This window comes from Pristiophorus japonicus, chromosome 4, assembly GCF_044704955.1.
Source record: "Pristiophorus japonicus isolate sPriJap1 chromosome 4, sPriJap1.hap1, whole genome shotgun sequence".
NCBI lineage: Eukaryota > Metazoa > Chordata > Chondrichthyes > Pristiophoridae > Pristiophorus > Pristiophorus japonicus.
In genome coordinates, this window is record NC_091980.1 from 156408631 (window position 1) to 156436314 (window position 27684).

Sequence of the window (27684 nt, forward strand, 5' to 3'; positions counted from 1 at the left end):
GAGGTTCCTTATTCTGAGACTATATCCCTTAGTTTAGTTTCTCCTATGAATGGAAATATCCTCTTTGCATCCACCTTGTCGAGCCCCCTCATTATCTTACAAGTTTCAATAAGATCACCTCTCGTTCTTCTGAACTCCAATGAATATAGGCCCAATCTACTCAATCTATCCTCGCAAGTCAACCCCCTCATCTCCGCAATCAACCTAGTGAACCTTCTCTGAACAGCCTCCAATGCAAGTATATCCTTCCTTAAATACAGAGACCAAAACTGTATGCAGTACTCCAGGTGTGACCTCACCAATACCCTGTACAGTTGTAGCAGGACTTCTCTGCTTTTATACTCTATCCCCCTTGCAATAAAGGCCAACATTCCATTTGCCTTCCTGATTACTTGCTGTACCTGCATACTAACTCATGCATAAGGACCCCCAGGTCTCTTTCTACTGCAGCACTTTGCAATTTTTCTCAATTTAAATTATAATTTGCTTTTCTATTATTTCTGCCAAAGTGGATAGCCTCACATTTTCCCACGTTATACTCCATCTGCCAAATTTTTGCCCACTCACTTACCCTTTGTAGATTTTTTGTGTCCTCCTCACAATTTGCTTTCTCACCCATCTTTTTATCAGCAAACTTGGCTACATTACATTCGGTCCCTTCATCCAAGTCATTAATATAGATTGTAAATAGTTGAGGACTAGCACCGATCCCTGCGGCACCCCACTAGTCACAGTTTGCCAACCGGAAAATGACCCATTTATCCCTACTCTCTGTTTTCTGTTAGTTAGCCAATCCTCTATCCATGCTAATATATTACCCCCAACCCCGTGAGCTTTTATCGTGCAGTAACCTCTTATGTGACACCTTATCACATGCCTTCTGGAAAATCAAAATACACCACATCCACTGGTTCCCCCTTATCCACCCTGCTTGTTACATCCTCAAAGAACTCCAGCAAATTTGTCAAACATGATTTCCCTTTCATAAAACGATGCTGACTCTGCTTGATTGAATCATGCTTTTCCAAATGTCCCACTCCTGCCTCCTTAATAATGGACTCCAGCATTTTCCCAACCACCGATGTTAGGCTAACTGGTCTATAGTTTCCTGCTTTCTGTGTGCCTCCTTTTTTAAATCTATTTTAGTGATGTTGAATGAGGTATACATATTGACCAGGACACGGGGGAGAAGTATCCTGCCCTTCGAAATAATGCCATGGGACCTTATCCATCGGAGAGGGCGGACAGGGCCTCGGTTTAGTGATGAGGAGCAAAAACCCTGGCCAATTTTTATCTTCCCCATCACAAGGGCATTGAGAGCAATTATAGTTTACCTGCTGCTACTTCCATCTGAGACCAGTCACGACAGTGACTGGGGGAGGTCAAACCTGGGATGTCCCTGGTCTCTGTGGTTCAGTTACACTCTGGACAAAGCCACTGAGGCGTCACAGAAACCCAGGTTGCCAATGGTACGTGACACATTAATTTCTACACTGGTATTTAGCCCCTGGCTCAACATCAGTTGCTTGTGTATCAACTTAAACCAATTCAGCCAGTCTAAACTTCCCTTGTGTTTATTTGTGTATTGCATTGGGATGTTCTTTGTATTAAAGGCAAGTTATTGTGTTGTTCTAAATCGACATGAATTAAAAACCCACAACCTGCAACTGATCTTAATTAAAACACGTGGCATTCCTTCAATTATTTATTTTTATGTCGCCATTTTGCAGTTGGGTACGGCTACATTCGGTAGGAGATCCCTTCATTTTGGTTTGACATCTCATATGAAAGCCATGAGGGGAGCAGAGACAGAGAGACCAAAGAGAGAGAAAGTGGCGTTGGGGGGGGGAAAAAGAAAAAAAAGCTAACGGAGTGAGATCGGTTTCATCACAACTTTGTCAAAGTTCAAACAATTGCGCCTCAATGTTGCAACAACAAAAAGCACTTTGCAAAAACTAAAAAAAAGCTAATAAAAGTTTGCAAAAAACTTTATAAATCCTTTGCAAATAACTGCAAAAACATTTTTAAAAGTTATTAAAAAAACTTTGCAAACACTTTATAAAAAGACTGCAAAAAACGAAGAAAAAAAACTGGCCTGGGATTTTATCTTTTTTTGCCTCTCCCAGGAGATCAAATGGTTTGGGGTAGGGTGGGGTGGAGTATGTCTGTACTGTGATGCAGACCATTGCAATAGTGCGGGACAGGCTGGATAGACCAGAGGCTATTTTCCTGTTTTTTTTCACAAGACCCTCCACTCCCACCCAGAGCTGCAATGTTACGTGGGTGGTATTGGTGGCAGCTCTCCTCATTTACAGCACACGTTGGACGGGCACTCACTTTACCCAGCCCAGGTGCCTGGGGAGTAGCGTCAAGGCTGCTCTGAAACACATCATTCCTTCACAAAGCAGCTTTGATCTGTATCATTACAATTCCTTCAGGTGTGAACAGAGACCTGGAAAATGGCAGGACTGCAGGAGTGAGTGACTAAACTGAAGCTATCTCCTACAGCCTAACAGAAGAATGAACTATATATTTATTTAGATGGGAGTATTTTGTACAGCAAGTATGTCCCTTTGGATGTTTTGTGCAGAAAACATGCCTCTGAGCATTGCATCTCCTTAACTTGCAATTTATATATGGAAGCATTTCCTTGCATTCCTGCAATGTGGCTATCCACAGATCCCTGGCCTTTCTCTGACTCATCCCCCTCCCTGCATTTAATGCAAATTTGGTGCATGGTTTTCTTTTGATAAACGGTATTGACAATCCTGTCTGTGGGTGGCTGAGTCACCGCCTGCTGTTAAACATAAGAAATAGGAGCAGGGGTTGGCCATTTGACCTCTTGAGCCTGCTCCGCGATTCAATAAGATCATGGCTGATCTGATCTTGGCCTCAACTCCACTTTTCAGCCCGCTCCCCATAACCCTCGACTCCCCTATCATTCAAAAATCTGTCTATGTCCAACTTAAATATATTCAATAACCCAGCCTCCACAGCTCTCTGGGATAGAGAATTATTTTGTCTCCATTCTCCGGAGGTTTCCAGATAGGGTTGTCATGTTAAATGTATTCCTGGAAATTACATCACATGACCTCGTGCCTCCCACTGCTCCGCACCCACGCACCACCTTCCTACACCAATTAGAAAGCAAAAAGACTCTACCTTACTCATTAAGATGGTACTTGACTGTCAGTCCCATTTTTTTATCACTAATAAACAGAAGTGTTCAAAGGAAATTAATGCCCAGTGATTTTTCTCCAGGCTTGCTGACAGCAGTGTCCTGGAGGTTAATGTTGAATTCCTGGAGGGTTGGCAACCCTATGGGAGTCTCAAAGCGGGATAAATGTGTTTCTCCTGCTGCCTGTGTCGCTTCGTTAGCCTGCAAGGGTAGTAACAGAGAGTTCTTGCTTCAGGAATGTGGATGTCTTGGTTATACTGGTGACATTCCCACCTCCTGGAGCCAAGCCCGAAAGCATAGTAAACATATGGGATTCAAAAAAAAAAAAGACCTAACAAGTTTTGTCTTTACCCAGGAGAGCTGAAAATTTCAGGACCTCCACAGAATCTACGCGTGGCCTCAAGCGGAACGGCCGAGTTTCCATGTGTGGTGTCTGCTGCTAACGCTAATATAAGATGGACAAGGTAAAAGGAACAGATGGGACAAAGAGAAATAAACCAAAACACAACACACTCTGACCCTGAATGAGGGGAGGAGCTTTAAATATTTGTTATTCCCATTGGCCTCATGACTGGTACCTGTTAGTACCTCTCTTTCATTATCTGTCTGAACCCTCATCATCATCATAGGCAGCCCCTCGAAATCGAGGAAGACTTGCTTCCACTCTAAAAATGAATTCTCAGGTGGTTGTACAGTCCAATACGGGAACCACAGTCTGTAACAGGTGGGACAGATAGTTGTTGAGGGAAGGGGTGGGTGGGGAGTCTGGTTTGCTGCACGCTCTTTCTGTTGCCTGCACTTGATTTCTGCATGCTCTCGGCGACGAGACTCGAGGTGCTCAGTGCCCTCCCGGATGCACTTCTTCCTCCACTTAGGGCGGTCTTTGGCCAGGGACTCCCAGGTGTTGGTGGGGATGTTGCATTTTAATAAGGAGGCTTTGAGGATGTCCTTGAAATGTTTCCTCTGCCCACCTTGGGCTCACTTATCGCGTAGGAATTCCGGGTAGAGCGCTTGCTTTGAAAGTCTTGTGTCAGGCATGTGAACAATGTGGTCTGCCCAGCAGAGCTGGTTGAGTGTGGTCAGTACTTCAATGCTAGGGATGTTGGCCTGGTCGAGGACGTTAATGTTGGTGCATCTGTCCTCCCAGGGGATTTGCAGGATCTTGTCTGAACCCTAACAAGCGTGGCGCAGTGGTAGCACTCTTTCCTCTGAGTCAGACATTCATGGGTTCAAGTCCCACTCCACATAGCACATAATCTAGGCTAACAGTCCCAGTTCAATACTGAGAGAGTGCTGCACTGTCGGAGGCGCTGTATTTTTGATCAGATTTTAAACCGAGGCCCTGTCTGGCCTCTTGATGGACGTAAAAGATCCCATGGCACCTACAAAGAAGAGCAGAAGATTTCTCCCCAGTGTAATGTATTTGCTTCATGGATTCTTTGCTTAAGAATTCACAGCAACACATTGCTATTAAGAAACAGTTGGTTTATGAGCAAAGGTTTAACAATCGCACTACACATTACCAGTTCATCCACCAGGCTCACAACCACCTGCCCCATCGTGGATCCCCTGAACCCAACTAGCTGGGTTTTATTGAGTCTTGTGAATATCACATGACTGGCTAAGTTACTCTCAACTCAACAGCTCCACAACTATTTTAAGTTGCACCTGTAAATTAAGTGCCCCCTGATTAAAGGCGGGCACTAAAACCAACAAACTTAAACAAATTAAACTTTAGACATTAGTGGCTCAAATTAAAATTTGGTTGCCGGGGGTGGTGATGCACTCCAGTCCCTCCAGCACCCACCTCTCGCGGAAGACCGCGAGTGTACCGGTGGACACCGCTTGCTCCATCTCCAGGGACACCCTGGCTCGGATGTAACCGCGGAAGAGAGGCAGGCAGTCGAGCTGAACGACCCCCTTGACCGCCCGCTGCCTGGACCGGTTAATGGCCACCTTGGCCATGCCTCAACAGCTCTACAACTATTTTGAGTCACATCAGTAATCAAAGTGCCTCCTGATTAAGGGGGGGGGGGGGCACACTCCAAGAAAACTTTTCAAGTGCCCGCTTGTTTTTTTTTTTTGAGGGCACTGAAACACAAATTATACACGTGCCCCCTAGCTAAATGGGGGGGCAGGGGGCACGAAAACCGGCAAATTAAACTTTAGACATTTAAAATTTGGATGCCGGGGGTGATGATGCACTCCAGTCCCTCCGGTGCCCATCTCTCGTGGAAGGCTGCGAGCGTACTGGTGGACACCTCGTGCTCCATCTCCAGGATCACCCTTGCTCGGATGTAACCACAGAAGAGAGGCAGGCAGTCGGGCTGAACGACCCCTTAACAGCTCTACAAACCTGTGAGCATGCATACATTACACCCGGTGTCCAACATTTATCCCTTGATCAACCACTAAAACAGATTATCTGGTCATTATCTCACTGCTGTTTGTGGGAGCTTGCTGTGCACCAATTGGCTGCCATATTTCCTACCTTACAACAGTGACTGCATTTCATTGGCTTTGGGATGTCCTGAAGTGATGAGGCTACAGAAATGCAAGTTTTTCCTTTCCTACCTTTCATTTACCTCCCCATCGAGGAATCCTCCACTGTTACAAAACATCCCTCATCAATATCTAGCACCCCATATGACAGAGTAATACGGTATGAAGAACCATCAACTGAAAATCAAATTTATTTTGTACAGGTATTCTACTGCTAGAACAGTTTGATCAATCATTTCTTCCCTTCTTCTCTGCGCTCCTCCAAAAAAGGAAGTGGTTTAACCAAATTTGAAATATTTTACATAAAGTATAAGAGGAAGGGGACGAGATTTTTTAAAAAAGCAATTTATAACACATTTATCTTTCTAATGCAGGAATGGAATCCCTCTAAGAGCGGATGGGGAGCATATCTACATTTCACCGGATGGTACCTTGACTTTACATAATGTTCAGTTGGGAGATTCTGGTACTTACACCTGCAACGCGTATAGCGGCTCTCACTCCGTCAGTGCAAGTGCCGAGCTGACAGTCACATGTGAGTAAAACCAGAGCATGATGGTTCGAGTCACATTTTGGTCTGTTTTTTAATCAAGTCGCAGAATCGCCACACTCCCCTTCCAGATTTTGGGAAGCAATGGTTCTAACCCTTAAATTACAGCGCTGGGCATATTTACTATATGTATTCTGGAGGAGTTGTTCATGAAATGCATTCGACACAGTTTCTTAGAACAATACGTCGTGGAACCAACCAGGGAACAAGCTATTTTAGATCTTTTATTGTGTAAAGACAGGGTTAATTAGTAATCTCATAGTAAAGGATTCTCTGGGGAAGAATGATCATAAAATGGTAAGTATTTCACTCTCAAACCCAAACTGAAATTCTAAGTCTAAACTAGTCTTAAACTTAAATAAAGCCAATTACATAGGTATGAGGGGAAAGTTGGCTAAGGTATGATGGTAGATAAGCAGTGGGAAACATTTATAGAAATATTCCAACATTCTCAACAAATATACATTTCATTGAGAACTAAAAACTCCACAGGAAAAGTGATCCATTCATGAAGAGCTTCTACAAGTAAGTAGAAAGGAACAAGTAGCAAATGTAAGTGTTGGTCCTTTAGAAACAGACAGGAGAAATTATAATGAGGAATAAGGAAATGGCAGAGACTTTAAATAAATATTTTGTATCTGTCTTCACAGCAGAAGACACAAAAAGCACACCAAAAATAATGGGGAATCAAGGGGCTAATGAGTGTGAGGAATTTAGTGATTTAAAATCAGCAGAGATAAAGTACTTGAGAAACTAATGGGACTAATCCTCTGGATCCGATGGCCTACATCCTAGGTTTCCAAGAGGTGGCTGCAGAGATAGTGGATTCATTGGTTGTGATCTTCCAAAATTCTCTAGATTCTGGAACAGTCCTAGCAGATTGGAAGGTAGCAAATGTAACCCCATTATTTAAGACAGGAGGGAGAGAGAAAACGGGGAACTACAGGCCAGTTAGCCTGACATCAGTTGGCGCAAAAATGCTGGAATCCATTAAAGAAGTGGCAACAGGGCATAAATGAACATGATTTTATGAACGGGAGTGTTTAACAAATTTATTAGTTTTTTGAGGATGTAATTAGCAGGGTAGATAAAGGAGAACCAGTGGATGTAGTATATTTGTATTTCCAAAAGGCATTCGATAAGGTGCCACATAAAAGGTTGTTACGGAAGATAAGGGCTGATGGGGTTGGGGATAATATATTAGCATGGATAGAGGATTGGTTAACGGGCAAACAACAGAATAGGGATAAATGGATCATTTTCAGGCTGTAACTAGTGGGGTGATGCAAGGGTCAGTGCTTGGGCCCCAGCTATTCACAATCTATATCAGTGACTTAGATGAAGGCACCGAGTTAATGTATCTAAGTTTACTGATGATACAAAGCTAGGTGGGTAAGTAAGCTGCAAGGAGGACACAAAGAGCTGCAAAGGGATATTAGATAGACAGGTTTAGTGAGTGGGCAATAAGGTGGCAGATGGAGTATAATGTAGGGAAATGTGAGGTTATTCACTTTGGTAGGAAGAATAGAAAAACAGAATATTTTTTAAATGGTGAGAAACTATTAAATGTTGGTGTTCAGAGGGATTTAGGTGTCCTCGTACAGGAAACACAGAGAGCTAGCATGCAGGTACAGCAAACAATTAGGAAGGTAAATGGCACGTTGGCCTTTATTGCAAGGGGGTAGAGTATAAGAGTAAGGAAATCTTGCTACAATTGTGGCCTTGGTCAGACCACACCTGGAGTACTGCACACAGTTTTGGTCTCCTTATCTGAGGAAGGATATACCTGCCTTACAGGCGATGCAACAAAGTTCACTAGATTGATCCCTGGGATTGCAGGATTGTCCTATGAGGAGAGATTGAGTAGATTGTGCCTATACTCTATGGGGTTTAGAAGGATGTGATTGCTGCCAATGACATAAAGTAGTGAGAGAGAAAGCTGAGGGGTGGAAATTTCAAGTATTGTAAGGTCTGTAATGTGACTTGAAGGTGATATTAGGATGTTGTCAGCATGAGAGTTATATTGTACTCTCATGGGGCCCAAAATCGCCCAGGAGTTGCTCCGTTTTTTTTGGAGCAACTTGATTTTTCTGGAGTATCTTAAAAATCCCCATTCTGCACATTTAATTTGCGCCGGTGTAAGTGAGTTAGTTAGAATTTTTTTTAGTTTAGTTTTTTTTTCCAAAAGGGGGCATTACCAGCCACCTACGCCTGTTTTGGCTATTTAAGCCAGTTTGGACAGCTAGTAGTTGCTTCAAACTAACGTAGACCAGCGTATAGAAACATAGAAAATAGGTGCAAAAGTAGGCCATTCGGCCCTTCGAGCCTGCACCACCATTCATTAAGATCATGGCTGATCATTCCCTCAGTACCCCTTTCCTGCTTTCTCTCCATACCCCTTGATCCCTTTAGCCGCAAGGGCCATATCTAACTCCCTCTTGAATATATCCAATGAACTGGCATCAACAACTCTCTGCGGTAGAGAATTCCACAGCTTAACAACTCTCTGAGTGAAGAAGTTTCTCCTCATCTCAGTCCTAAATGGCCTACCCCTTATCCTAAGACTGTGTTCCCCAGTTCTGGACTTCCCCATCATCAGGAACATTCTTCCTGCATCTAACCTGTCCAGTCCCGTCAGAATCTTATAAGTTTCTATGAGATCCCCTCATATCCTTCTAAACTCCAGTGTATAAAGGCCCAGTTGATCCAGTCTCTCCTCATATGTCAGTCCCACCATCCCGGGAATCAGTCTGGTGAATCTTCGCTGCACTCCCTCAATAGCAAGAACATCCTTCCTCAGATTAGGAGACCAAAACTGAACATAATATTCCAGGTGAGGCCTCATCAAGGCCCTGTATAACTGCAGTAAGACCTCCCTGTTCCTATACTCAAATCCCCAAGCTATGAAGGCCAACATACCATTTGCCTTCTTCACCGCCTGCTGTACCTGCATGCCAACTTTCAATGACTGATGAACCATGACACTTAGGTCTCGTTGCACCTCCCCCTTTCCTAATCTGCCGCCATTCAGATAATATTCTGCCTGTATGTTTTTGCCCCCAAAGTGGATAACCTCACATTTATCCACATTATACTGCATCTGCCATGCATTGGCCCACTCACCTAACCTGACCAAGACACCCTGCAGCCTTTTAGCGTCCTCCTCACACCGCCACCCAGTTTAGTGTCATCTGCAAACTTGTCGATATTACACTCAATTCCTTCATCTAAATCATTAATGTATATTGTAAAGAGCTGGTGTCCCAGCACTGAGCCCTGCGGCACTCCACTAGTCACTGGCTGCCATTCTGAAAAGGACCCGTTTATCCTGACTCTCTGCTTCCTGTCTGCCAACCAGTTCTCTATACACGTCAGTACATTATCCCCAATACCATGTGCTTTGATTTTGCACACCAATCTCTTGTGTGGGACCTTGTCAAAAGCCTTTTGAAAGTCCAAATACACCACATCCACTGGTTCTCCCTTGTCCACTCTACTAGTTACATCCTCCAAAAAATTCCATAAGATTTGTCAAGCATGATTTCTCTTTCATAAATCCATGGTGACTTGGACCGATCCTGTCACTGCTTTCCAAATGCGCTACTATTTTATCTTTAATAATTGATTCCAATGTTTTCCCCACTACTGATGTCAGGCTAACCGGTCTATAATTAACCGTTTTCTCTCTCCCTCCTTTTTTAAACAGTGGTGTTACATTAGCTACCCTCCAGTCCATAGGAACTGATCTAGAGTCGATAGACTGCTGGAAAATGATCATCAATGCATCCACTATTTCTATGGCCATTTCCTTAAGTACTCTGGGATGCAGACTATCAGGCCCCAGGGATTTATCGCCCTTCAATCCCATCAATTTCCCTAACACAATTTCTCGCTTTATAACGATATCCTTCAGTTCCTCCTTCTCACTAGACCCTCGGTCCCCTAGTATTTCCGGAAGGTTATTTGTGTCTTCCTTCGTGAAAACAGAACCAGAGTATTTGTTCAACTGGTCCACCAGTTCTTTGTTCCCCATTATAAATTCACCTGAATCTGACTGCAAGGGACCTACGTTTGTTTTCACTAATCTTTTTCTCTTCACATATCTATAGAAGCTTTTGCAGTCAGTTTTTATGTTCCCAATAAGCTTCCTCTCATACTCTATTTCCCCCCTCCTAATTGAACCCTTTGTCCTCCTCTGCTGTATTACAAAATTCTCCCAGTCCTCAGGTTTGCTGCTTTTTCTCACAAGTTTATATGCCTCTTCCTTGGATTTAACACTATCCTTAATTTCCTTTGTTAGCCATGGTTGAGCCACCTTCCCCGTTTTAATTTTACTTCAGACAGGGATGTACAATTGTTGAAGTTCATCCATGTGATCTTTAAATGTTTGCCATTGGCTATCCACCATCAACCCTTTAAGTATCACTCGCCAGTCTATTCTAGCCAATTCACGTCTCATACCATCGAAGTTACCTTTCCCCAAGTTCAGAACCCTAGTCTCTGAATTAACTTAATCTTAATAAAGAATTCTACCATATTATGGTCACTCTTCCCCAAGGGGCCTCGCACAACAAGGTTGTTAATTAGTCCTTTCTCATTACACATCACCCAGTCTAGAATGGCCAGCCCTCTAGTTGGTTCCTCGACATATTGGTCTAGAAAACCATTCTTAATACACTCCAGGAAATCCTCCTCCACTGCATTGCTACCAGTTTGGTTAGCCCAGTCAACATGTAGATTAAAGTCGCCCATGATAACTGCTGTACCTTTATTGCACGCATCCCTAATTTCTTGTTTGATGCTGTCCTCATCCTCATTACTACTGTTTGGTGGTCTGTACACAACTCCCACTAGCGTTTTCTGCCCTTTGGTATTTCGTAGCTCCACCCATACAGATTCCACATCATCCAAGCTAATATCCTTCCTCACTATTGCATTAATTTCCTCTTTAACAGCAATGCCACCCCACCTCCTTTTCCTTTCTGTCTATCCTTCCTAAATGTTGAATACCCCTGGATGTTGAGTTCCCAGCCTTGGTCACCCTAGAGCCATGTCTCCGTGATGCCAATGACATCATATCCGTTAACTGCTATCTGCGCAGCTAATTCGTCCACTTTATTCTGAATACTCCTCGCATTGAGGCACAGAGCCTTCAGGCTTGTCTTTTTAATACCCTTTTCCCCTAAGCATTTTGCTGTAATGTGGCCCTTTTTGCTTTTTGCCATGGGTTTCTCTGCCCTCCACTTTTACTTTTCTTCTATCTTTTGCTTCTGCCCCCATTCTACTTCCCTCTGTCGCCTTGCATAGGTTCCCATTCCGCTGCCATATTAGTTTAACCCCTCCTCAACAGCACTAGCAAACACTCCCCTAGGCCATTGGTTCCGGTCCTGCCCAGGTGCAGACCTTGGTTTGTACTGGTCCCACCTCCCCCAGAACCGGTTCCAATGTCCCAGGAATTTGAATTCCTCCCTTCTGCACCACTCCTCAAGCCATGTATTCATCTGAGCTATCCTGCGATTCCTACTCTGACTAGCACGTGGCACTGGTAGCAATCCTGAGATTACTACTTTTGAGGTCCTACTTTTTAAATTTAGCTCCTAGCTCCCTAAATTCGTCTTGTAGGACCTCATCCTGTTTTTACCTATATCGTTGGTACCTAATGCACCACTACAACTGGCTGTTTACCCTCCCCCTTCAAAATGTCCTGCACCCGCTCCGAGACATCCTTGACCCTTGCACCAGGGAGGCAACATACCATCCTGGAGTCTCAGTTGCAGCCGCAGAAGCATCTATCTATTCCCCTTACAATAGAATCCCCCATCGCTATAGCTCTCCCACTCTTTTTCCTGCCCTCCTGTGCAGCAAAGCCACCCACGATGCCATAGACTTGGCTGCTGCTGCCCTCTCCTCCCCTGATGAGTCAGCCCCCTCAACAGTACCCAAAGCGGTGTATCTGTTTTGCAGAGGGATGACCGCAGGGGACCCCTGCACTACCTTCCTTCCACTGCACTTCCTGTTGGTCACCCATCCCCTATCTGGCTGTGTAACCTTTACCTGCGGTAAGAGCAACTCACTAAACGTGTTATTCATGTCATTCTCAGCATCGTGGATGCTCCAGAGTGAATCCACCCACAGCTCCAGTGCCGCAATGCGGTCTGTCAGGAGCTGCAGCTGGATACACTTCTCGCATGTGTAGTCGTCAGGGACACTAGAAACAATAATGCAAAAGGTTACTTACTGATAAAAGAAAAAAGAAAAAACTACTCACAAATCACTTGCTGTGACGTCACCTTTCGATTTCTTTCTACTTCTTTTTGCCTTTTCTCCCTATGGCCCGCACAGAAAGCCCTTGCGGAGAGTTAAGAAATCAGCGCAGGTAGGTACATTCTAAAGCACCAAGCACTAAACAAAACACAAAAATAAGCATTCAATAATAAAAAATACAAGGAAGCTGAGAGGACCTGCATCTAGCACCAAGACTTACAAAGCACAAAAAGTAATAAGCAATTAATTAACAAATAAAAAAATAGAATCAACCCTGCACCTAAAGCACCAAGACCAAAGTAATAAACAATGAATCAATCAATAAATAAAAAATAGAAGTCCTACCAAAACACGGCCCAGGAAGGCAGCAAGCCGCTGATGAGGGAGCCCATTCGGCTAGGGATTGGGGCGGTACTCATCGGCCACACAGCCTGCAGCACACTCTCAGATTCTGGGGGCGAGGATACTGCACATGCGCGCACTCTAGAATCCAGTGGCCATGCTACGCCACCATCGAGGAGAGACTGGGGAGCGGCCAAAAGTTTTTGGAGCACTTCAAGGCGGACAAAAGCGGTGCACCTCTGGTGAGTGCGCCAGAAATCTATAACTGGCCAAATTCTACCCCATTGAGCGTAGTTATCGCAATCAGGTCCTCTGTTGTGCTTTGAACACCCGGCTGGTGATAAAAATGCAATCACAGGATGTTGGGATTTAATTGCCTGTGATTAATTCATCAGAATGAACTGTTAAAGTTGCCAGTACAATTGAACGAGGAAATGTGATATCAGGATGTTGTCAGCTTGAGAGAGTTTTATTGTACTCTCGCGTAGTGTGCTTATCGCTGTCAGCTCCTGCCAATTGTGGTGAACATTACTTTTTCACATTTGGAGCCTGACATTTCTCCGGAAATTGTTTCCGCACAGCTTCCAGTGTGTTGGCAGTAGTCACTGCGTTAGAAGAATGAGGGATGATCTCATTGAAACATTTCAGATTCTGAGGTGGATTGACAGGTTAGATACTGAGAGGTTGTTTCCCCTGGCTGGAGAGTCTAGAACTAGGGGGTATAGTCTCAGGATAAGGGGTGGGTCATTTAAGGCCGAAATGAGGAGGAATTGCTTCACTCAGAGGGTCATGAATCTTTGGATATCCCGACCCCAAAGGGCTGTGGATGCTGAATCGTTGAGTATGTTCAAGGATTTTTTTGACACTAGAGGAATCAAGGGATATGGCGATCGGGCAGGAAAGTGGAGTTGAGGTAGAAAATCAGCCATAATCTTATTGAATGATAGAGCAGGCTAGCAGGCTCGAGGGGCTGTGTGGTCGACTCCTGCTCCTAATTCTTATGTTCCATTGACAGCGAATAAATTGTTAAAATATTGTTCGCCCTCTCTACGAGCCCAAAGACAAAGAAAGCTGTAATGATCGAGTACGGACGTTTTGAAATGAGTAATGTGTGTTTTTTAAACAAAAATGAAGTTTGTTGACTTTCGGCACTACTTCTTCAACTTTCTCAGTACCATTCCTGTTACATCTTTTGTAACTTCCTGTTCATTTTAGTCAAATCATTGAACTGGAAATTTGTGGTAAACATTGCCAACCTGATTCCCCAACTCAATCCTCCACACACCCCCACTCTGAAGCCCTACTCACATGCTCACCCCTGCCCCACCACTGGAAACGTTTCTGACATTAATTCCCCCCAGGAGTCACTGACGTCCTCCTCCTAAAACCTTTAACATGATCTCCCGCTAACAGTGCCATTCCTTGTTTTGTAATTGGCTGTATCAGCTGAGGCTTGTGAGTGAGGTGTGTTCTTTGTTGCTCAAGAATGTGCCCATTTTTGGTCTCTACTTCATTTTTATTTTCTCAGAATTGTCCAAGTCTGCATTAACTGCCGGAAAACTTTTCTTGTAACCGGCTGTGTATGTGATATCTTCAGATGGACACATCTGCTTCATTGAACCTGTTTGGTTTTAAAATAATTCAAAAAAAATCTCACTTTGCAAAGGGAAATAGATGGCGAAACGGGAGGAAAGATCGCAGAGGCGACAAAAAGTTTGGTTAAGATGATGGATTTCGAGATGGTCGGCGAGGGTCATAGAGGGGACCAACATATCGCAGTAGAGGGAGACTGGGACAAGGCTGAGCAGTGATTTGAAGATTGGGGCAGGGAGTTTAAAGGTAATTCATTAGGGGAAACAAGAAACTTCTAGGTCAGCAAGGAGGGAGGCTGATGGATAAGTAGGATGCATATATGAGCAGCTGCATCATGGCCAGGTTGGAGGATTGTAATAATTGAATCCCGATCTGACCAAGTCATGGAAAAGGTTTTACTGCTGGAGGGCCTGAGCGTCAGTTGGAGGTGGGTCTTGATAAAGAGTACTGGTAGTGGGCTTTGAAGCTCGGCTTATGCACAAACAAGATGCCAAAGTTTTGCAGTGTGAGCGGGGAGGGGTGGGGAAATGAAATCTGTGGCAAGTGTTTATGGCAGAGATTGAAAATGATGACTTTTGGCTTCCTGATATGGATGAAGGTGGTGGAGTGGTAGAGCTGGATATCATCAGCATGCTTGCAGAAGCTGACGCAATGCCTGCTGATCATATCGCTGTGGGCAGCGTGTAGATCAGGGAGCTCCAGGACTGACTCGCTATTATATAGACCAGCTTTGGTGTGGCTAGTTAAAGGAGGCAACATGTTGTGCTCAATCAACTGATCTCAACTGGAGTTTCAGCAATGCTCTAATTATCCTCCATCTCCCGGAGGGGAAGGAAAGAGAAAATCAACCACGGTACATGCTAGGTTGATATCCAGTGACCTCTGCTGGGAAATACCTGTATTGTCAGTGAATACAGGCTCTCTTACCATTCATGGCCAATTAGCCTGCTGCTACTCAGTGAGTAAATGGAGTGTACTGTATAAAATGGGAGCAAACAAGATTTGAATCAAATGCAAATGGAGTTGTTGGTAAGAAAATTGCACTCTTCATTTCAGTTTCACAGGTTCTGCTCCAGTCTTTTATACTTGTTATTTTATGGATTACAGAAGTGGGCCTTCATCATAGGTGGTCCCTTGAACAAGCTTGCACATGAGTTCACAGATGTTTCAATGAAGGACCTGATGTTCCAGTCCTGAACTCCAATTGAGGCGGTGGAAGATGCCTGTGCGTGGATTTTTTTTAAACGTGTGTGACCGTTGCACATCAGCCACCACACAGGTTGGACAGAGCTCGGCCTTTATCCAGTGGCAAGGATTAACCAGGACGACTGGAGACCTGCTCTGCTGCACGGACCTAGTGCACACGGTGTGGGCAGGCCCGTGCTGCCCCATGGCCCTCAGTTCTTCTAGGCCCTGTACCCTCATTCGCCGTACCTCCGCCACGATCTCCTGCCGCATCTCCACCAAACATTCGCCGAACCTCCTTCACAATCACCCATCAAATCTCAGCCACGATCCCTCATCGCTCCTCCACCCCGATCACTCGTCGCAAGTCTGCCACGACCTTCCCACTCCTCTGCTGTACCAGGGCCCAGCCGACATTCCTGCCCACACTCCTGATGATGTCACCAGTTGCCCACCTCGAAGCTGCTGCACACCTGCATGCTCCAGCTCTTTATCCTCCCGACCTGCGTGGTGTTCTTATTGCAAAGAACTCTAGTTGCACAGTAACTAGAATCAGTACATTTTCACCAAGAAAACCCTTGTCGGGTATTTATTTGTTCAAAATAGTTAACATAATCGTGAGCACATAAATCGCAACTGAAAAAAAACTGAAAGAACAGGTTATCTATTTTGATAACTTACCAACATACTATTTAATTCAAAACAGTCCAGGATTCACATTACTTTCAAATTTTATAGCCAATTCTCCAATTTAAAATGAGAACCTTCACTATATTCTTGGTTTAGACAACACGTCAGGGGCAGAGTGGTTGAAATTCCATTTGGTGACTCAACCACCACTACCCCACCCCCAAAGCTGCTATTTAACTTTACTACATATACAGTCCATGCCGTTCTCGATCATGGAATTGATAATGACCAGGAAGCTAGTTCCTGTAAGTTGGTACACAAAGTTGTGAAACAGAGCCTCTAACATGATCGTAAAGAAAGGAAACTCAATTTTTGTTACGTTTAAAGTATTTTCACGTGATAATTTTTTCAGCCGCGGAACCAGTGGTGCAACCTACAACCCATGATTCGGTGTGTGTGGATCTGCCAGAACTGGCTAATTGTGATCTGATAGTACAGGCCAATCTCTGCTCCAATCAGTACTACTCCAGCTTTTGCTGTTCAAGTTGCTCCAAGCACTGGTCCCGTAACCAGCATCTACAGCAGCAGGGATAATGGTGCCGTGCACGGGGAACTGTGGGACTCAGGTGGTGGGTAGAATTTCTGTTACTCTTCTTGTTGCTGATGGATGTTTGCAGGCAATACATTACCATGTAAAGTTGTGAGTGAATAAGACTGGTGATGCAGCTGACCTCACACTGGAAAGCCAAAACAGTGAAGGAAAGCAAAAAAAAACAAACGCACTGGTTTAGATTTATTATTTTGTTCGCAATTGGGGTCCATTTTATAGCATATGGTAAATTAGAGAGCCCTGATTAAAATACCCTGTGCTCGATTTAATCAAAACCTCTGCGGTATCCTAACTATGGGCACAGTGGGGGGGGGGGGGGTAATAAATTAATCCAAGATTTCTAACTTCACTACATTTTTTCTTACTCCTCTCCCCTACCTTGTGAATCTGTGAATTCAGCGACTTGATTGGTTTGTGGTACTCCATTATGCCTTGTACTAGATGGTCAAACTGAGTTGTGGTTCCTCAGTCGTCCAGAGTCGTCCATACCCTGCAATTAGCCAAAATGACAACCAAAAGTCCATGAGAAGCTTATCAGCCCAGGGCCGAGCACTCTCTCAAGTTCTTTGGCTGAATCTATTTTTTAGCATGGGTATCTTTGAAGTTGGAAACGGGGTGGAGTTGGAAAAATCCAATTGCTTCAAACTTTCTTTAAACACAATAGAATCGTACAGCACAGGAGGAGAACAATCAACCTATCGTGCCTGTGCTGGATCTCTGAAAGAGCTTCCAATTAGTCCCACTCCCCTGCTCTTTCGCTATAAGCTCTGCAAATTCACAAGTTTAACATCTTGTGAAATAAAAAATGTTGAAACTGCACAGCAACTCCAGCATTTGGAAAAAAATGTTATGTAGAGGTGTAAACCCTGGCTCATCAAAAGTCTCCACCCAAAACATTAACTTATTTTGCCTTTTCAAGCGCTGCATTTTGCTTTTATTCAGACAAAAATGGACCATTCCATCTAAAACCTACTGAGCCCATAGTTTTCAATTGGTAGTGAGTCATTGTAGAATATTGCCTGGAAACATACTCTCTCCTTTTGACTGATTCCTCACATGCATGCCAACACTTTCTTGGTTTAATTGTGCCTCAGATATGTTTTTTCCTCTACAGTAACTGCTTCAGTTTTGTGTGCGTGTGCGTGTGCGTGTGTGTTTTTCTCCCAGGACCTGAATTACTGGTCAATTGGAACAGCTATCCTTATGAACCTGCTCTCAGTCTCTTCACTGCAGGCTGCTCTAAATTAAATTTGGTTATGAAATACAGTTAAAGTACAATTTATAACATGGTTGTGTTGATTAATGGATATAGTGAATTATAAGGCTGACCATTTCTAAGGCATCGTACTCAACAAGAATTATGAATCTGCAAAAGAAAATCTGATGCCTTTTTCACTTTAACCACTTTACAGTGTTCAACATGTCTCAAGTGAAGGAAGGCGAATGAATAACTGTTCTAAGCAATGCCATATTTTCCTGTATACCTGTTATTATGGAATTTTAAATTTTCCCCAACAATTTTTAATAAAATGTAGTAGTAGTCTTCTCCAATCAGGTATCCTTCCTGATTGGCTTGTTTTGTAAAAGAACAGCTTCAAAACAAAGACTGGTTGTGATTTGTTTTCCTCCTCCCTACAGGGAAGCACCACACCTTGGAGCAGATAATACAGCCATCCAAAAAAACTAAGGCAGATTTATCTAGGATATATGACACAAACAGTCCACTCTAGCGTCCTCCTGTCTTTCCTCATCTAAATCTATCAGCATAACCCTCTATTCCCTTCTCCCTCATATGCTTGTCTAGCCTCCCAATTATTGCATCTATACTAATCACTTCAACCACTCCCTGTGGTAGCAAGTTCCACTTTCTCACCACTCTCTGGGTAAAGAAGTTTCTTCTGAATTCCCTACTGGATTTCTTACTAACGATCTTATATTGATGGCCTCTGGTTATGCTCTTTCCCACACAAGTGGAAACATTCTCTCTGTATCCACTCTATCAAAACATTTCATAATTTTAAAGACCTCTATTAGGTCAGCCCTCAGCCTTTTTTCAAGCGAAGAGAGACCCAGCCTGTTTATCCTTTCCTGATGGGTATACCCTCGCATTCCTGCCGTTGGTAACTTAAGTCCAAGTATAACATTTACTGCTAGGTAATCAATGCAGATAGAACCCTCATTGTGCGGGTAAGGTGCAACATTTTTTTGAAAAAACAAATTGGCCCATTTATATTGTTTAATATCCTGAAGGATGACTCATTGGTGATCTAGTTAAACAGGAAAAAAACAGCACAGGGGACCATTTGGCCCATTGTTCCTGTGCCGGCTCTTTGCAACAGCTATCCGATTAGTCCCACTCCCCATAGCCTTGCAAATGTTTCCATTTCAAGTATTTATCCAATTCCCTGTTGAAAGTTATTATTGAATCTGTTTCCACCGCCCTTTCAGGCAGTGCATTCCGATCACAACAACTCGCTGTGGATTTTATTTCTCCCTGTTCTTTTGCCAACTCTTAAATTTGTGTCCTCTGGTTACTAACCTTCCTGGCCACTGCAAACAGCTTCTCCCTATCTACTCCATCAAAACTCCTCATAATTCTGAACATGTCTATTAAATTTCCCCTAACATTCTCTGCTTCAAGAAGAACAATCCCAGCTTCTCCAATTTCTGCACATAACTGAAATCCCTCATCCCTGGTACCATTCTAGCAAATTTCTTCTGCACTCTCTCCAAGGCCTTGACATCCTTCCTAATGTGTGGCTGAGGCCTAATCCGTGATTTACGCCTCTATTTATAATGGCCAGAATCCTGTACACAGTTTTTAAAAATAGAAACAGCCTCATCAACTTGTTCTACCAGCTTCAAAGATTTGTTACGTGAACCCTCAGGCCTCTTTGTTCCTGCACCCCATTTAAAATTGTATCAGTTAGTTTATATTCTCTCATTTTTCCTTTCAAAATGCATCACTTCACAATTTTCTGAATTTAATTTTGTCTGCCCATTTCACCAAAGTACAAAAGGCCACTTTGTAGATCAAGCAGAAATTACTGTTTATAACAGTATTTTTTTTCTTTTAAATCAAACCGTTGCTTAATACTTGTTTTGCCAGAATACAGCAAACATGTCAACATAACACAACCGAATGCACCAAAGTGGGTGAGCTGCAATTGGTTGGCCTGTGAAGACGCACAATTGAAACTGAAGCATATTTAACAGCCTGCAGTTCTAAAAACATACTAATTTCCACTGTTGCGCTTTTTTCAAAGACATTAACAGGTGGTGGAGGCGGGGGGGGGGGGGGGGGGGAAGGAGAGAAGAACAACGAACTGTTTATATCTACTGTTTAGTATCGGCAAGTTTTCTGTAGGGCTAAACAATAAGCAGCTATATAATTAAAAAACCGTCATACTTGAAAAGATAGACACACTACTGATTGGATGTTATCTTCTCTGTTGTAGGTCCACTTTACTGGCAGTAGCATGTAAAGGTGTACTGAAGAATATGAAGAAGAGATGCTACTCAAGTAATGTTTGAAAATTCGTACCACAGCAAAAGGTGATTAGCATACTTCTGACTACAAGCAGTCATACACATTTTTTCTCTTATGCAAACAGAAGTACTGTACTTTTCTTTAAACTATTGATGTATATAATAGTTTTAGAATTACAAGTTACTGCACACTTATAATCAAATTGTTATTTTAAGATTTTCGAAGGATGGTTTGTTAAATCTCAAAACATATCTTTGGAAGTATCAGCATTCAGATTATTTTTTTGTGTAAAAAGACTGGCATTTTCAAAAGCTGAATGTTGACAGGTTGGATATACTCACTAAATTATCAGATATATTTGCTCTGTTGCGCTCTACAGTTTTGTGCACCGTCAATCCTTTGAACTGATGTCAAGTGGTTAATATTGTACATAACACTTACTACTAACTACTTTTCACTGAACAAGCTGGAAGCACATTTTTAAGGACAAGATGTTCATGTAAAAAAAAATGTATAGTGTGTACTTTTTATTAACACATTTCCATGAATGGCAAATTGGCGAATTAAACAACTTATTTTGATCCAGTGGCCTTTTTATCTTTACACAGAATGGTGAAATACAATAAACTATCGATTGCAGGAAATTAAAAAACTGAAGTATCGGTGCTGGCAGAAGTCCTGCCATGGAAGGTATAATTTAAAATGGCACGCAAGCTATTTTTATACAACGTGCATGATCTCTATCCCAGTGCCACTCGCCAATTGATCTACTCAAGGGCTGTATTTTCTCCTTGGGATAAATCACCCAGACAATATCCCAAGTTTTTAGTGTAGCATTTCAGGTTTTCCTTACTTTACTCCTTGGTTTTGGGATTATGTGCCACTATTTTCAAGGTTTCTTTTATTTTTAGTTGTATTTACACTTTGAATCAATATAAATTGGTTTTGATCAGGGATTTGCTTTGGTAAACTGAAAGATTTGCTGCAGGTTCTGACAAGTGTATAATAATATGGTTACTGACATGCTGGGGACTGATCCAAAGAAAATACCTACTTAGAATCTGTAATCAGTCAATAACAACTCTTCCTTGCTACTGAAATGCCCTAGCCCTGACCTCACATCTTTCTCCTGTTTCTCTCCGATCCCTCCTGTCCATGTGACCCACTTCCTGCTCCCTTGACCCCATTCCCACCAAATTGCTGACCACCTAACTTTCTTTTCTGGCTCCCATGTTAGCCGACATTGTTAACAATTCTCTCTCCTCAGGTACTGTCCCCCTCTCCCTCAAATCTGATATCACCCCTCTCCTCAAAAAAACAACTCTCGACCCCATCATCCTTGCAAACTGCTGCCCCATCTCCAACCTCCCTTTCCTTTCCAAAGTCTTTGAACGTGTTGTCGCCTCCCAAATCCTGCCCATCTTTCCCGCAATTCCATGCTTGAATCCCCTCCAATCCGGTTTCCTTGCCAGCCACAGTACCGAAACAGCGCTCATCAAAGTCACAAATGACATCCTTTGTGACTGTGACAAAGGCTAACTATCCCTCCTCATCCTTCTTGACACGGTTGACCACTCTATCCGTCAACGCCTCTCCACCGTCATCCAGCTGGGTGGGACTGCACTTGCCTGGTCTAATTGTAGCCAGAGAATCACCTGCAACGGCTTCTCTTCCCGCCCCGCATCGTTACCTCTCGTGTCTCCCAAGGATCTATCCTTGGCTCCCTCTGATTTCTCATCTACATGTTGCCCCTTGGCGACATCAACCAAAAACACGTATGCTGATGACACTCCGCTCTACCTCACCAGCACTTCTCGCGACCCCTCCACGGACTCTAAATTTTCAGACTGCTTGACCGACATCCAGTTCTGGATGAGCAGAAATTTTCTCCAATTGAATATTGGGAAGACTGAAGCCATTGTTTTCAGTCCCCGCCACAAACTCTGTTCCCTAGCCACTGACTCCATCCATCTCCCCAACTCCTGTCTGAGGCTGATCCAGACTGTTCGCAACCTTGGTGTCATATTTGATGCCGAAATGAGCTTTCGACCACAAATCCGCAGCATAACTAAGACTGCCTATTTCCACCTCCGTAACATTGCCCATCTCTGCCCTTGCCTCAGCTCATCTGCTGCTGAAGCCCTCATCTATGCCTTTGTTACCTCTAGACTTGACTATTCCAACGCACTCCTGGCTGGCCTCCCACATTCTACCCTACGAAAACTAGAGGTGATCCAAAACTCGGCAACCAGTGCCCTAACTGGCATCAAATCCCACTCATCCATCACCCCTGTGCTACATTGGCTCCCAGTTAAGCAATGCCTCGATTTCAAAATTCTCATCCTTGTTTTCAAATCCCTCCATGGCCTCGCCTCTTCCTATCTCTGTAATCTCCTCCAGCCCCACAATCCCCCCACCCGAGATGTCTGCACTCCTCCAATTCTTCCCTTGAGCATCCCCAATTATAATCGCTCAATTGTTGGTGGCCGTGCCTTCTGTTGCCCAGGCCCCAAGCTTTGGAATTCCCTGCCTAAACCTCTCCGCCTCTTTCCTCTTTCAAAATGCTTCTTAAAACCTACCTCTTTAACCAAGCTTTTGGTCACCTGCGCTAATTTCTCCTTATGTGGCTCGGTGACAAATTTTTCGTCTCATAATACTCTTAAGTAGTGCCTTGGGACGGTTCACTACGTTAAAGGCGCTATATAAATAAATACAAGTTGTTGTTATAAATTAATATAGTAAAGTTGTGATTTGAAATCATCAAAAAAAGCTTTCCAAATATGGTCAGTCTTCTAACCACCATTTATTTCTGTTAAAGATTATAAATCTCCAGTATAAATTTATTTCTTTATTACAAGTGATTGTAAGGCTCGTACAAGTCAAAATTAAAACAATAAAACCAAATAAAACCTGCTGAATCCTCAAGTGAGATGCAAAGTAGCCATAACGCAGAAGGATAGACTCTCACTGATCACCACAAAGGGAGGGAGGTTGGAAAAGTGAGTACCAACAAGGATGATTCTGCGTAACTATAGTGTGCAAATCCATTTTTACATTTACAGCAATCGAACCCGACTGACCATCTTTAAAAACCCACTCAAGATAATAAGGGAAACAAGAGAATTTTAAGTAACATAGAACAAAATTAAATCTTGCTCAACAGAACATACAAGATTTATCATGGTTTATGTAGACCATAACAATACTGTTAAAAATATGTAACTGCTGCATACTAATGATTGATAATTGGTCATCTGTTTAAGCAAGTGTACTACTCACAGCAAAATAGTCTGTTGCAAGGACCAGTTAAAGGATCACATTTACCCCAATTACTTACATTAGAATCAGCAATAAACCATTCTCTATATACATTTCATACAACTGTTTTACCTTTGGCAAGATTACTTACAGCTCAATTTCCATAACTATTTAAAATATATATACTAATGCATAAAAATAAAGATTTTGGCATCAATTTATCCAAACTGGAAGCTCCAACAAGAGAACTGCAGCATCACTCTGCAGTCCCACCACAGAATACCAACATAATTGTAGGTAAAAAGACTTTAGAAACAAGCAGCTGATCCCCTACACTTGTACCATTAAAATAACCAGTTTTTCCAAGGCAGACAACACTCGCCCCTTTGATCGTTCAACCTTGCCAGATCTTTCAGTCCAGTGTTGCATCAGGTTTACAATGGTGCTCAGAGACTGCTATAGCAGTTCTTCATGACCATTATTAACACTGAATGCTCTCCGCACACTTGCCCCTCAAAAGAAAAATCGGAGCTCGCTCAAAGTTCAATCTCAAAGGTCTTCTGTAAGTCACTAGAGAATGGATTAGTAGGAGAAGGTGTGGCCCGTTGCTTTGATTTATATTCCAGTGCATTCCACTGAGCCTCAAATGCATCAATTTCTGGTATGCCTGCTGCCATTTGAATGCTTTTGGTTTCTGTTGTCCAGTTGCTACTTTCTGCTCCATTGAAAGCTGCCGAACCATTAATTTGCTGGGCAGGTTTAAAGTAAGGGCTGGCATTTGCAGCAATGCCCAAGATGCTGCTACCTTCAAATTGTGGGAATGCATTTTGTTTCAAATGTGCATGGCTCTGTTGTGGATGAGTAATCGGAGTATGGCCTGCTGTGCCAAAGACATTAGCAACCATTTGTGAAGGGGTGATTCCAACCACAGGCACGTTTGGAGCTTGATATGGTATCCCGTTGGTGACTCCCAGACTGTATGACTGAGCAGGAATGAACGCAGGTTGCATCGGAGGAACCACGCTGACGGGTGCTGCTGGTGGGCTAATGAAGGTGTTGGCCTGAAAGGACTGCGGAGCCGGTGGCATGGCCACTGAAGGTTGTGGCATCGGCTGGGGTGCTGGTTGCACCCGAACGCTCTTTGATACTTCTTCGAGCCAGCGGTCAGCTTCCGATGGTGTGCGTTGGTGACTGGGCTGAAACTGAGCTGTTACGATGGACGCTGTGCCCCAATCAGTGCCTGCTTAAAACAAGGAGAGAAATATTGACGAAAGACATCCAACAACTGCACAGCTACACAATATTAAACAGTAAACATAGGAACACGAGGCGGCCATTCAGCCCCTGGAGCCAGTTCCACCATTCAATTAGATCATAGCTGATCTGTACCTTAACTCCATTTACCGTCTTTGATCCATATCCCTTGATACCCTTAACCAAAGAGTAGCACTGATTGAGTCAATGGGAAAGTTTGCCAGTCACATCATACATTTTCTTTCTCTTCCTCCTCCTCCTCTCCCCATTTAAAAATGTAAAATGAAAGACATTGAGATGAAATAAGAACAGGAGTAGCCCATTCAGCTCCTCAAGACGATTTCGCTATTCAATTAGATCATGGCTTATCTGTATCTTAATTCCATCAACCCGTCTTGGATTCACATCCCTTAATACCGTTGCCTAATTAAAAAAAATCAACCTCAGTCTTTAAATGTTCAATTACATAGAAACATAGAAAATAGGTGCAGGAGTAGGCTATTCGGCCCTTCGAGCCTGCACCGCCATTCAATAAGATCATGGCTGATCATTCCCTCAGTACCCCTTTCCTGCTTTCTCTCCAGACCCCCAGCCTCTCAGCTTTTTTTTGGGGGGGGGGGTTAAATAAAGAGTTCCAGATTTCCACGACCTTTTGTATGAAGAGCTTCCAGACATCACCCCCGAACGGCTTAGCTCTAATTTTAAGGTTATGCCTCCTCGTTTTGGACTCCCACAGGAAATAGTTTCTCTTCTATCCTTTCAAATCCTTTAATCATCTTGATCATCCCTTAAATCTTTTATATTCAAGGGCATACAAGCCTAGTCTATGCAACAAATGGGGGAAGATAATAAAAAGAAAGTGTGGTTATTGTTGGAGCATTTGAGAGCTTCTCACAATCACATGCTTCATTTATTAAGCCTATATAAAGCAATGTGAGAATTGAATACTTTGAGCTGAGGAGTTTTAATCCATTAATCTTAAATGTTAAAAGGTTCAAAACGAATAATTTGTGTAACAGAAAATCATGCAACACTTAAACAATTCCAAGTTGCACAGTTATTACAACATTTTAATTAATGCCTTTTAAACTACTGGAGAGGTGCTACTGCAGTCAAAGAATTTAATTATTAGTTATCAGGAAGTTTAAAAAAGGCTCACAAATTTTAATATGTATGGAGTACCAAGGATAAAAACAACTCTCATTCATATAGTACCTTCAATATAGAAAAAAAGTCTCAAGGTGCTTCAAAGGAGCGAAATCAGTCAAAAATCTATACCAAGCCAAAGGACATATTAGGAGGGTTACTAAAAGCTTGGTCGAAGAGGTAGGTTTTAAGAAGCAATTTAAAGTAGGATAGCGCCACAGAGAGGTTTAAGGAGGGAATTCCGGAGCTTAAGGCCTAGATGGCTGAAGGCACGGCTACCAACAGTGGGGAGAAGGGATGTACAGAAGGCCGGAGTTAGTGGAACGTAGAGATCTCGGAGGGTTGTAAGGCTGGAGGTTACAAAGATAGGGAGGTGCAAGGCCATGGAGGGATTTGAACATGAATATATGCCTTTAGTGTAATAAAATGTCCAAGGCACGAAACAAGAGGGCTACCAATAAAAACATTTTGATACCAAGCCATAGAAAGGAGAAATCAGGACAGAGGACCAAAAGCTTGGTCAAGAGGTAGGTTTTAAGGAGCATCTTGAAGGAGAGAGGGGTAGAGAGGCAGAGAGGTTTAAGGAGGGAAAGCACAGCCGCCAATGGTGGCATGATTAAAACCGGGGATGGGCAAGAATTGGAGGAGTGCAATGATCTTGGAGGCTTGTAGGGCTGGAGGAGATTACAGAGATAGGGAGGGACGAGGCCATGGTGGGATTTGAAAACAAGGATGAAAATTTGAATGAGCACAAGTTTATGTAGGGTGGAGGATGGGAGGCCGACCAGGGGAGTATTGGAATAGTCAAGTCTGGAGGTAAGCAAGGCATAGAATGAGGGTTTCAGCCGATGAGCTGAGGCAGGGTCGGAGTTGGGCAATGTTACAGAGCTAGAAGTAGGCAGTCTTGGTGCTGGAACGGATACATGGTCGGAAGTTCATCTCAGGGTCAAACAACACTAAGGTTGCAAACGGTCTGGCTCATCTTCAGATAGCTGCCAGGGAGAGGGATGACTTTGGTCTTCCCAATATTGAGTTGGGAGGAAATTTCTGCTCATCCAATACTGGATGTCAAACAAGCAGTGTGACAAAATCAGACAGTGGAGGGGTCGAGAGAGGCGGTGGTGAGATGGAGCCGAGTGTCGTCAGCGTACATGGGAACCTAATGTGTTTTCGAATGATGTCGCTGAGGGGCAGCATGTAGATGAGAAATACAAGAGGGCAAGGATAGGGGGACATCAGAGATAATGACTTGGGAGCAGGAACAGAAGCATTTGCAGGTGATTCTCAGACTATGATTTGATAGATAAGAATGGAACCAGTCGAGGGCAGTTCTACTGAGCTAGACGATGGAGGAGAGGCATTGAAGGGGGATGGTGTCAACTTATCGAAGGCTACTGATCGGTCAAGAAGGATCAGGAGGGCTAGGTTACAAAAGTCATGTAGAATGTCATTTATGACTTTGATCAGGGCCGTTGCATTATTGTGGCAGGACGGAAACCTGATTGATGGGGTTCAAACATGGAATTGCGGGAAAGATAGGCACTGATTTGGGAAGTGACAACACATTAAAGGATTTTGGAGAGGAAAGGGAGATTGGAGATAGAGCGGTAGTTTGAAAGGACAAAAGGATCAAGGGCAAGATGTTTGATGACGGCAGATTGGAATGGGAAGGGGACAGTACA

At 43.3% G+C, this 27684-nt stretch overlaps 2 protein-coding genes across 14 annotated transcripts in view; one reads left to right on the plus strand and one right to left on the minus strand.

The window, feature by feature from the left end:
* paplna (papilin a, proteoglycan-like sulfated glycoprotein) overlaps nt 1-20925 on the plus strand; it is a 279507-nt gene extending 258582 nt beyond the window's left edge. For all 3 annotated transcript variants that reach the window (XM_070878697.1, XM_070878699.1, XM_070878698.1), the window contains 4 exons: nt 3534-3642; nt 6055-6215; nt 16657-16873; nt 20313-20925. In XM_070878697.1, coding sequence (XP_070734798.1) covers nt 3534-3642; nt 6055-6215; nt 16657-16838 — 452 coding nt within the window. In that variant the 3' untranslated portion in view covers nt 16839-16873; nt 20313-20925. The remainder of the gene's footprint in view (nt 1-3533; nt 3643-6054; nt 6216-16656; nt 16874-20312) is intronic.
* Nucleotides 20907-27684, minus strand: part of LOC139263125 (protein numb homolog) — a 228782-nt gene continuing 222004 nt past the window's right edge. For 8 of the 11 annotated variants that reach the window (XM_070878707.1, XM_070878706.1, XM_070878705.1 and 5 more), the window contains one exon: nt 20907-24845. In XM_070878707.1, coding sequence (XP_070734808.1) covers nt 24139-24845 — 707 coding nt within the window. In that variant the 3' untranslated portion in view covers nt 20907-24138. The remainder of the gene's footprint in view (nt 24846-27684) is intronic. The other 3 variants (XM_070878709.1, XM_070878711.1, XM_070878702.1) reach the window with 1 other exon arrangement.